The following is an 11,805-nucleotide window of genomic DNA, read 5'->3' as shown; positions in this document are numbered from 1 at the left end:
AAATTCCGGACAAGTCCGGGTCGATTCACTGGGAGGTTTATTTAACAAAAGAATTGTTCATTAGGGTTGATTTATCCAAAGAGAGCTAAGTTTTCTTGATTATGAAAAAGGTTTTTTTGGAATATTAAAAAGGTCTTGGGTTGAGGCGAGTTCAGAACCAATGTCTAATAAATCTCTTATAGCAATTTAAACAGCAACATTAATCTGAAATAAACAAAGGATCGTTTGGTAGTTATAATTCAAGATACGAACGATTCTCAGCCAAGCAACCCTCATACATGATATGAGGGTTCTACGTTAAGATGTCACTGTAAATTGTATTATACTACAGACTATGATTTGATCGTCTGAGCTTGGATATATCTCATCTCCAATTCTAACAACTCTCATACATGGCATGAGAGTTCTAAGTTAGGATGATGACCCAATCCAAACTCACAAAACCATTTACACACTCAACTCGAGTTTAACTCAGATAAATCTTGCATTCATCGAGGTTTGGCTTATCTTGAGATTCAAGAACATTGGACACTGTCCTCGCCTTAACCTAAGATTAGATTTAGCTACTCATTCTCATTTAAAAATTAATTAATAGGAATTTAAATGACGTAATTTAAATGATAGAATTTAACTGACAAGAATTAAAATAGCAGAAACTAACCAGCCATTTAGACGGTGGATAATAAAGTAATAATAAATGGCATAAGAATTTAAAAGAAGAAAGAAAGGAAGTAAGATTACAAGAGAAAACAAGAGAGAGAATAAGAGCAATTCTCTAAGAGAAACTCTAAGAACAAAACTAAACTTTGATTCAAGTAATAACCACCTTCACAAATGCACCAAAGTGAGCTATTTATAGCTCACAAGATGCAATACAAGCCACACAATTGTTCAACAAAACATTCACCTAACTAGTGGAAGAAAATTTGGTAAAAGAAAAAAATACAAAAGACTTTGTGTGGTGGACTTCTCATAAGAATACGAAAGCCTTTAGGTGATAAAACACTTATAAAAATTCAAAACAAAGAAAAGTCTTCTACAAATTGGGCTTTGTTGGGCCTTTGACTGGTCTTGGGCCTTTGATTGGTCTTAGGCCTTTCTTATGTTGGATTCTATTTGATAGTTGGGCCAAGTGCACTTGAAACATCCTCTAGACTCCATAGTTGGCCCATGATTTTGAGCAACAATAATGGGTAATCCAATGTCTTCGATTATGCCCCTAATTAATTGTAGAAACCAACTTCCTTGCTTCATCCTGAAATAATATGTAATACGACTAATTATTTACTTTAAGCATAAATATAAAGCCAAAATAGGGATATAATTCATTAGACTATAGGAAATATTGACCCTTATCACACCTTCCAACTTGAATATTGCTAGTCCCTTAGCAATTAGATTATACACCAGCCATGATCTAATCGCAATACTTGCATGAATATAAAAATTTCAAATTCGAAACCAAAATGTGTAGAGTAGTTTGGCATATAGTCGAATATTCAAAATTAGATTTCTGGTTAAAGGTCATACAATCTCAGGAATGACAATCAGGATGACCTATACACAGATTTACTCCCTCGAAGTTTTGACTTTAAACCTTACTGTGGATTTTCCCTCCAATAAAATGATTCCTTAGGTGTACACACAAGGGGGTACACCGTTATAAGAGTAAATGTAAAACAAGTTCAAAACTCGGTGTTATCCCAAATACAAGGAACGTATTTTCATGAAAGAAATTGTAACGAAAGTAACGAAAGAAATTGTACTACAAATGGCTCACATGGGCTAGCAATGGAGGTTAATGTAAAGAAAGAAAAAGGTTAATAAGCCCAAAATAAAAGAAATTGATCCCCCTATCATGCTTCTACAAAACAATGTTACTCAGTCATCTAATTCAGAATTTGAAACCAGTCAAATTCATCCGCTATCATATTAGACATTCAAGGCGAATTGATGTTTTGAAGCCATTGAAAAGATGAGATAAACAATAAAGCATATTTAGAGTAAGTGTTATTTCACTCAGAATTAACGGTTATTAAGCTCAAACACTCACTTGGGAAATAGTCTCCACTTCTGTTGAGGGATCATACAGTGTACAAATCAGCTAATAACTATCACCTTCGACTTTATGATCGATAACCAATTATTTTTTTTTTTTGAATACCCGATGAATGCAAATTACTTGTTCCAATGCATATATGTTTTCAAATAAGAAATCAATGCATTCATATTTCGTATTGTAGACTTAACTAGCTATCAGTGCATAACTCCAAAGCTTTAGGAATAGCATTATTTAAAACACAATTTCTCTTCTTCTTTTTTTTTAATAAGAGCAGATAAAGATAATCAATTCACACAAGACTACAAGCAAATAATAGCAAACTCACAGCTAAACATGAACAAAATAATTTATAATTAGACCTTACACCCCCCAACTTGAATTGCAGTAATAAAATAGGGTTGTTAAGAATACTTGTAACTTCACAAGTCCATAGATTTACTGTGAACTGCTAAAACTCAAACAAACAAATGAGCATACCACATATATATATATATTTTATATTTTCACACCAAAATAAAAATTTCATGCAAGTCATAAGATAAACAAAATGCCTCTCAAGAGTACAAAAAGTACTATTTACTCAGCCATTTTATCATAGACTCGTCTAACAACGTTCCACAGTTTTTTTTTTTTTTTTAAGAACACAAGAAAAGAAATTTCGTACAAGTCATAGGAGATGCGTCTCAAGAGTACAAAAAGTACTCCTTACTCAGCCATCTCATCATAGACTTGTCTTACAGGGATAAATCTAAATTAATCGGGCCCCTTTGGCGCTTGTTTCTGGTTACCTTAGACCAATCTATCCGAGGATCATAAAAATCATGCTGTGGAACATCAGTGTGTAATTTCTCTATCAGCTCATCAATGGTGGATGCAAAAATGAGAATCTTTCTTGCTGAAAGAGAAATGAACTTTTGATCCACAGCCTGATCCAGAAAAGAGACCAACCCATCGAAAAAATGATTAACATTTAAAAGTCCAATGGGTTTGGTATGGAGATTACTCTTGGCCCAGAAGATTATACAAAAGATTTTTTCAAGTGTTCCAAAACCTCATGGTAAAGCAATGAAGGCATCTGACTGATAAATCTTACAAGCCATGCGCTCAGACATAAAAGTCGTTTCTATAAGTTGACCGCATGTAATCCCAGAAATATGTGGTTCAGCAAAAGGGATTGGCATTACACCTACCACATATGATTTTCCAAGATGTGCACCTTGTAACGCCCCAACCCCAAGATAGTATATAAGGTACTATAATATTTACACGGGCGTTAAGGAAATCCCATATACTACAGTAAGGATCGTAACCTGAAATGTTGGGACTTCCATAAAATAAACATTCACACACACAATTTATCAAGATAGCAGGGAAAGTAGACTTCATTCTCCACGAGATAAAATATTGTCAAAGTTAAGAGTACAAATCTTGTAACATACTACAACATCATAAGAGACGCCTAAACAAGATAACTACACTCGCGCCGCCTCTGGGCCTTCTCCCTTTGAGCCCGAGCCTGACAGATCTGGAACATTTGAATATTCCAGGGGTATGAACACCCGGGTTAGATCGTTAAATCTAAGTGAGGGTTAAAATAACTTCATGCGTGCAAATGCAAAATGCAGAGATGCATGCTCCAGGTGGATGTGACGCCAGGGTGTTGCAATCACCCCTGCCAACCTTATCATGTAACACAGCCTAACAACACGGCCAAGTGAAGACTCCCTTCACCCATGATATTCACAACTAGTCACAAGCCACACGTAGTGATGCATGAACAAATGGAAAGAAACATGCGTATCAAACGAAATAACATGATATGCACATGTAATCACCGCCATCATGCTCAATAATATGCACAACATGTAAGAAATACAGTTTAGAAACCACTCACCGAAGCTTCCCACTTCTTGGTTGCACAAATTCACGGCCAAACGTCGCTCCAAGTGGACTGTTCTATAAAAACCGAGACCTTTTTGTATCCAAACCTAAAATAAGTTTAGATATATAAGTAGCTACTAAAATTAGGAGTTTTCATGAAAAATTTCAAGCCAAGAAGACCTATAACGCGCCCACACGCGCTCCCACAATGTCGGCCACGCGCCTGGACGCGCAGCTCTGTTTGGCGCGTGCGGCTCACGCGCCAGACGGACTTCCGACCCTGAAAATTAAAACGGGCATAACTCTCTCATTTTAACTCCGATTCGAGTGCCGTTTGAACCTACGGACTCCTCTTTCAACCCTCTACGTGGTTACAGAAAGAAGATGAGCTTACCTTGCAGTTTTGGTTACTGTTTTGCACGGATTTCAAGGGGCTCGTGCCTTCCAACGGCTTGCTTTTGGCTCCTACTCGGGCATGGTTTCCTTCCCTTCTTTACAGCAGAGTTTCCCCTCCTTTATAAGCAACTTACCCCCCTTAATTTGGTGGCCAAAAACCCAACCCAAGGCATTCTTATATAGTGCCCTTAAATCCATAGGATTGTGACACTTGGCTTTCTAAGATGGTGACACTTGGCACTTGAGATTTACACCCTAATTATTGCTTTCTTCCCATGGTGACAAGTGGCTCTTGAGATATGAGCCTTATCATGACATTTTTAACCCTTTAACGAATGAATTTTCGCCACATGTTATGGAGATTTGAGCCGTAATGATTGCTTTCATCCTACGGCGCCACGTGTCCTCGAGATATGAGCTTTCATTATTACTTTCTTCCTACTACGACATGTGTCCCTCAAGATGTGAGCCTTCATCATTGCTTCCATCCTACGGTGCCACGTGTCCCTCGAGATTGGTGTTTAATTATTACTTTTAATTTTCCATCCAAATTACGCCACGTGTCCATGTAATCATTTCTACCCATGTGTCTCCATCCATATGGTGACATGTGTCCATTAATTGAATTTAATTCGGGTTTGAAATCCACAGCCACTTTTGATATCGTTTTGGAATCCAAAGTTAGGTTTAAATGAACTTTGAAGTCCATTGCCCTTAAGTCCCCTAAAGATCCTTGAATCTCACAAATTCCCAAGTCTTTGAGAACCTAAAGAAAATCGGGAAATCGTTTAATTTATTAAATAGAAATAGATTACAAGTTTTAGGGTATTACATTCACCCCTCCTTAAAAGAAAATTTCGTCCTCGAAATTTATTCCATATTCTCTAATACATCAAAAAGATAAGGGTATTTCTGGCGCATCTCTTGTTCTCTTTCCCATGTGATGTCTTCAAGGTTGTGATGTCTCCATAACACTTTTACCAGCGGTATTGCTTTATTCCTCAGCACTTGCTCCTTTCGATCAAGAATTTCCACAGGTTCCTCTATAAATGACAAATTGTCTTGCAGCTCGACTACTTCTGCAGATGTCTGTTGAGATGGATCTGGCTCGAATTTCCTCAATTGAGATACATGAAAAACGTTGTGAATGTTAGATAGTGCTGGGGGTAAGGCCAATCTATATGCGACTGGTCCAACCCGTTCTAAAACTTCATATGGCCCGATGTACCGCGGGCTCAATTTTCCTTGCTTCTTTCCTCTGGAGATCATACGGAAAGGCGAAACCTTTAAGTATACATTATCCCCCATCTTGAACTCCAAATCTCTCCTTCGGTTATCCGCATAGGATTTTTGTCTACTTTGGGCAATCTTCATTCGTTCTTGAATCATTTTGATCTTTTCACTGGTCCTTTGTACCAATTCGGGACCCAAAAGTTGTCTCTCACCCACTTCCGTCCAGCAAAGCGGTGTCCTGCACTTCCTCCCATAGAGGGCTTCATAAGGCGCCATCCCGATGCTACTGTGATAGCTATTATTATATGCAAATTCAACCAATGGTAAGTGCTCTTCCCAACTCCTCGAAAAGTCAATTACACAAGCCCGTAGCATGTCTTCCAATGTTTGAATTGTTCTTTCCGACTGTCCGTCAGTTTGGGGATGATAAGCAGTGCTCAAACGTAACTGTGTTCCCAAACTTTGCTGCAAACTTTCCCAAAATCGAGAAGTAAATCTCGGGTCTCTATCGGAGACTATGCTGACCGGCGTCCCATGCAATCGAATTATCTCCTTAATGTAGAGTTGAGCCAATTTGCTTACTGAATGCCCAACCTTCATGGGTAAGAAGTGCGCAGATTTAGTTAGCCTGTCTACTATTACCCATATGGCATCATTTCCAGTGGGTGTTTTTGGCAATCCTATTACGAAATCCATGGTCACATGCTCCCATTTCCATTCGGGGATTTCTAGCGGTTGAAGTTTTCCAGCAGGTTTCTGATGCTCAGCTTTTATTCGTTGACAGGTATCACATTGAGCTACGTATCGAGCAACACTTTTCTTCATCCCTGGCCACCAGTACAAATCCCTCAAGTCTTTATACATCTTGGTAGCTCCGGGATGAATAGTATATTTAGCCCGATGTGCTTCTTCCAGAATTGCTTGCCTCAAATCCTTATCTCTGGGCACGTAGACTCGATTTTGGAATCGAAGCACTCCATTCGAGAAATCAAAATCAAGATTCTTAACTCGCCCTTGGTCATCCACCCAAGACTTTATCCTCGAATCCTCAGAAGTAGCTTGCCGAATCTGTTCTAGAAGATGAGAGTGAATTGTTAGGCTAGCGACGTAAACAGACATTTCTTTAGGCATCACATTCACTGTCAACTGGCTAAAAGCCTCCACCAGTTCCCATTCCTGAGACATCAAACTGGCCATCAACATAGGCCCTTTCCTACTTAGTGCATCAGCCACTAAGTTTGCCTTCCCAGGATGGTACTGGATTGTACAGTCGTAATCCTTCAAAAATTCCATCCATCGCCGCTGCCTCATATTCAAGTCTTTCTGAGAGAACAGATACTTCAAGCTTTTATGATCCGTGAAGACCTCAAATTTCTCACCATACAAATAGTGCCGCCAGAGCTTCAAGGCAAACACCACCGCAGCTAATTCTAAATCATGCGTGGGATAATTTCGTTCATGTGGCTTTAACTGTCTAGATCCGTAAGCTATCACTTTCCCATATTGCATAAGGACACATCCCAATCCGTTTTTTGATGCATCAGTATATATCATGAATCCTCCTGACCCATTGGGCATTGACAAGATGGGTGCAGAAATCAACCTCCTTTTCAACTCATTGAAACTTTGCTCACAAGCTTCACTCCATTCGAATTTAACCCCCTTTTGGGTGAGTCGTGTGAGGGGCATAGCTATACGGGAAAATCCTTCCACAAATTTCCTATAGTAACCCGCTAGCCCTAAAAAGCTTTTTATTTCAGTCACCGTCTTAGGCGACCCCCAGCTTTTTATTGACTCGACTTTAGTGGGGTCCACTGCTATTCCATCCTCCGATATGACATGACCCAAGAAAGCTACCTTTCTCATCCAAAATTCGCATTTCGAAAATTTAGCATAAAGCTTATGTTTCTGGAGAGTCTCCAAAACAATCCTTAAATGTTGCTCATGTTCTTCCTCACTCTTTGAGTAAATCAAGATATCATCAATAAATACAATCACAAACTGATCCAGGTAAGATTTAAACACCCTATTCATTAGATCCATAAAAGCAGCAGGTGCATTGGTTAGCCCAAATGGCATTACCAAATACTCGTAGTGTCCATACCGTGATCTGAAAGCAGTTTTTGGAATGTCCTCTGCCCTAATTCTCAGTTGATAATATCCCGACCTCAAATCAATTTTAGAGAACACCCTCGCCCCTTGTAGCTGATCAAAGAGTTCATCAATCCTTGGCAACGGATACTTATTTTTGATGGTAACTTTGTTTAATTGGCGGTAATCTATACACATCCTTAAGCTCCCATCTTTCTTCTTTACAAATAATACTGGGGCTCCCCAAGGTGACACACTTGGCTGAATAAAACCCTTGTCTAAAAGGTCTTGGAGCTGAGTTCTTAGCTCTTTTAGCTCTGCTGGGGCCATCCTATAAGGTGGTATAGATATCGGGTTTACCCCAGGTACAACTTTTATAGCAAATTCAATTTCCCGACGAGGGGGTAATCCTGGTAGGTCCTCTGGAAAAACTTGAGGAAATTCCTTTACCACAGGTATGTCACCTAATTCCCATTTCTTATTCTCAACCCCTTCGACACAAGCTAGATACCCATAAGCACCATTTTCCATCATTCTAATGGCCTTAAGCACAGTTATTCGCTTGATTTCCCCAATACTATCCTGACCTCGAAATTTCACCCAAGTTCCACACTCGTCTTGTAAGCTTACTACCTTTCTACGACAATCCACTTTGGCATTATATTTAGATAGGAAATCCATCCCTAAGATTAGATCAAAATCTTGTATGTCCAGGGATATAAGCTCAATTGCCCACTCACCATTTCCAAATGAAATCTTCCCATCCTTATAACCCAAACGGGTTTCCATCTCTTTATTTAAAGGAGTGGCTATCACCATGGGGTAACTAAGTTCTTCCAACTCCAATTCTAAGCATCGTGTCAATGCATGAGATATGAATGAATGCGTGGATCCAGAATCTACCAGTACTTGTACCGAGGTATTAAGAAAGATCATCGTACCTTGAATTACTGCTGGATTTAAGGTCACATCTTCCTTTGACAGGTTGAATACGCGACCTTGGCGAAATCCTTGGCTCCCTTTATTTGCTCCCTGCTGACCTGGTCCCTTCCCTTGCGGACAATCCTTGGAAACATGGCCGGGTCGTTGACAATTGTAGCACACCCGTCCCTTCGTACATTCACGGATCATGTGGTCATTAGCTCCGCAATTATAGCACTTTGGGGTCTCTATCTTGCATGGCTTCCCTGAATGTGACTTCTGACATTTAGGGCAATTCTCTTTTTTCTTGAAATTTTTCCCTCGAGGTCCTAAGTTAGACCCTCTATCAAACTTCCTGTCTGTTGGGTTTTGGGATTCATTTCTCAAGGAGTTCATCCTCTCATGATTACTCTCCACAGTCTGGGCTTGAAAGACTACTTCTGCATACGTGCGTGGCCCGACAGAACTCAAGGCTTGTTGAATTTCCATTTTCAATCCTCCCAGGAATTTTTGAGCCTTGGCCTCCTCGTCCAAATTATAGATAGGCATATACTTAATGAGACGTGTGAACCTATCTTCATACTGGGCAACTGACATGCCCTCGGTCTGTCGCAGGTTCATGAACTCTCGGCTTTTCTCCATCTTCTTGCACAGAGGGAAGTACTTAGCATTGAAAAGTTCCTTAAATCGCGCCCACGAAACATTTGGCTCACCTTGCCCTTCAGGACTTCGTAAGGCCCTCTGCATCGTCTTCCACCATTGATCTGCCTCGTCTCGAAGTTGGAAAGTGGCACAACTAACCTTATCCTCCTCATCACAGCCAATGAAGTCAAAGATTTTCTCGATTTGTTCCACCCAATACTCGCTTTCGCAAGGATCGGCTCCTGCTTTCCCTCGAAAAATGGGTGGATTCAGTCGCTGAAATCGGTCGCTGATATCTGGACTTCGGGGATTGATATGCCCCGTTGGCTGTGTAGGTCGTGTCCCTTGTATGACGACAACCATGTTCTCAAGAATCCGCTCGACTCGGATCATCCGATCTCCATATTCTTGATTCCTCTCATGCGGTTGGCTACCCTGGGGTGCCTCTGTCCTTTCCTCCCGAACTTCATTTCCTTGCCTACAGTTCCGGGTCCGACGGGTGTTCACCATCTGAAAACATCCACACAAGAAATCATAAGACTAGCATTGTTAACGTGTGGCTTCTAACGATCTATCTACAACAAATGAGTAAACTAAGCATACCACCATGTATCCGGAAAATTCCCAAATGCTATCATCAGTACTTAAGTTGCGCCTACCCAACCTTTGCCCAGTTTCATATGGTGTCCCTAATCCCAAAAGTTTCCCTAGGCACTAACCATTCTGGTCGTTCTAATGTCTTTCAATTCTACTAATCTTAAGATTTAATGAGTCATACCTAAAGGAAATCCAATACCTTCATCCTCAATTAGATCCTGCAATCCCTTGAAAATCCCCAAAAAATGGCCGCCTGATTTTCCAAAAGCCATTGTTCCTTATTCTTAAAATCTCGGATTTGTGTTTGAACATATTCCTCATTCCCCAAATATTTCAAAATCTAGATCCCCAATAATCGCTTAAACTTCTTCGTCACGTTTATTGGTAGGCCACGAGATTTCATCTAACAACAAATACACTTACATATCCTTATTCATTACTACTATCGTTCGTACATATAAACAAGCTGCCCTGCTGACGTGGATCCATTCCTGATATAGGGCAACATCTCCAAAGTTAGTCTCATTAAACCCAAATCAAAATTATAGGGCTCTGATACCAACTGTAACGCCCCAACCCCAAGATAGTATATAAGGTACTATAATATTTACACGGGCGTTAAGGAAATCCCATATACTACAGTAAGGATCGTAACCTGAAATGTTGGGACTTCCATAAAATAAACATTCACACACACAATTTATCAAGATGGCAGGGAAAGTAGACTTCATTCTCCACGAGACAAAATATTGTCAAAGTTAAGAGTACAAATCTTGTAACATACTACAACATCATAAGAGACGCCTAAACAAGATAACTACACTCGCGCCGCCTCTGGGCCTTCTCCCTTTGAGCCCGAGCCTGACAGATCTGGAACATTTGAATATTCCAGGGGTATGAACACCCGGGTTAGATCGTTAAATCTAAGTGAGGGTTAAAATAACTTCATGCGTGCAAATGCAAAATGCAGAGATGCATGCTCCAGGTGGATGTGACGCCAGGGTGTTGCAATCACCCCTGCCAACCTTATCATGTAACACAGCCTAACAACACGGCCAAGTGAAGACTCCCTTCACCCATGATATTCACAACTAGTCACAAGCCACACGTAGTGATGCATGAACAAATGGAAAGAAACATGCGTATCAAACGAAATAACATGATATGCACATGTAATCACCGCCATCATGCTCAATAATATGCACAACATGTAAGAAATACAGTTTAGAAACCACTCACCGAAGCTTCCCACTTCTTGGTTGCACAAATTCACGGCCAAACGTCGCTCCAAGTGGACTGTTCTATAAAAACCGAGACCTTTTTGTATCCAAACCTAAAATAAGTTTAGATATATAAGTAGCTACTAAAATTAGGAGTTTTCATGAAAAATTTCAAGCCAAGAAGACCTATAACGCGCCCACACGCGCTCCCACAATGTCGGCCACGCGCCTGGACGCGCAGCTCTGTTTGGCGCGTGCGGCTCACGCGCCAGACGGACTTCCGACCCTGAAAATTAAAACGGGCATAACTCTCTCATTTTAACTCCGATTCGAGTGCCGTTTGAACCTACGGACTCCTCTTTCAACCCTCTACGTGGTTACAGAAAGAAGATGAGCTTACCTTGCAGTTTTGGTTACTGTTTTGCACGGATTTCAAGGGGCTCGTGCCTTCCAACGGCTTGCTTTTGGCTCCTACTCGGGCAGGGTTTCCTTCCCTTCTTTACAGCAGAGTTTCCCCTCCTTTATAAGCAACTTACCCCCCTTAATTTGGTGGCCAAAAACCCAACCCAAGGCATTCTTATATAGTGCCCTTAAATCCATAGGATTGTGACACTTGGCTTTCTAAGATGGTGACACTTGGCACTTGAGATTTACACCCTAATTATTGCTTTCTTCCCATGGTGACAAGTGGCTCTTGAGATATGAGCCTTATCATGACATTTTTAACCCTTTAACGAATGAATTTTCGCCACATGTTATGGA

The 11,805-nt window shown here is 40.4% G+C and overlaps 1 protein-coding gene and 1 long non-coding RNA gene across 2 annotated transcripts; both read right to left on the bottom strand.

Moving 5' to 3' along the window:
- Window positions 1-7,884: 7,884 nt before the first annotated feature.
- Window positions 7,885-10,095, bottom strand: LOC127804514 (uncharacterized). The gene is made up of 4 exons (XM_052341385.1): window positions 10,023-10,095; window positions 9,830-9,915; window positions 8,024-9,736; window positions 7,885-7,896 (listed from the first exon to the last, which is right to left on the bottom strand). The coding sequence occupies exons 1-4, from the start codon at window positions 10,093-10,095 to the stop codon at window positions 7,885-7,887; spliced, it is 1,884 nt and encodes a 627-aa protein (XP_052197345.1).
- A 544-nt stretch (window positions 10,096-10,639) lies between these two features.
- LOC127804255 (uncharacterized) lies at window positions 10,640-11,582 on the bottom strand. The gene is made up of 3 exons (XR_008023677.1): window positions 11,444-11,582; window positions 11,063-11,156; window positions 10,640-10,693 (listed from the first exon to the last, which is right to left on the bottom strand). It is a non-coding gene; the product is annotated as an uncharacterized LOC127804255 (long non-coding RNA).
- Window positions 11,583-11,805: the final 223 nt, after the last annotated feature.

This window comes from Diospyros lotus, chromosome 6 (assembly GCF_014633365.1).
Source record: "Diospyros lotus cultivar Yz01 chromosome 6, ASM1463336v1, whole genome shotgun sequence".
Taxonomy (NCBI): Eukaryota; Viridiplantae; Streptophyta; class Magnoliopsida; order Ericales; family Ebenaceae; genus Diospyros; species Diospyros lotus.
The sequence above is the reverse complement of the archived record's forward strand: the minus strand, read 5'-3'. Positions and strand labels throughout refer to the sequence as shown.

What these genes read in the sequence shown, in the direction of transcription:
- LOC127804514 (XM_052341385.1), bottom strand. Translation starts at nt 10,095, where the DNA reads ATGGCTTTTGGAAAATCAGGCGGCCATTTTTTGGGGATTTTCAAGGGA. An exon ending in GGATCTAATTGAGGATGAAG is followed by an intron (nt 9,916 to 10,022) that starts GTATTGGATTTC and finishes TTTTGGGATTAG; the next exon opens with GGACACCATATGAAACTGGG. An exon ending in AATTTTCCGGATACATGGTG is followed by an intron (nt 9,737 to 9,829) that starts GTATGCTTAGTT and finishes GGATGTTTTCAG; the next exon opens with ATGGTGAACACCCGTCGGAC.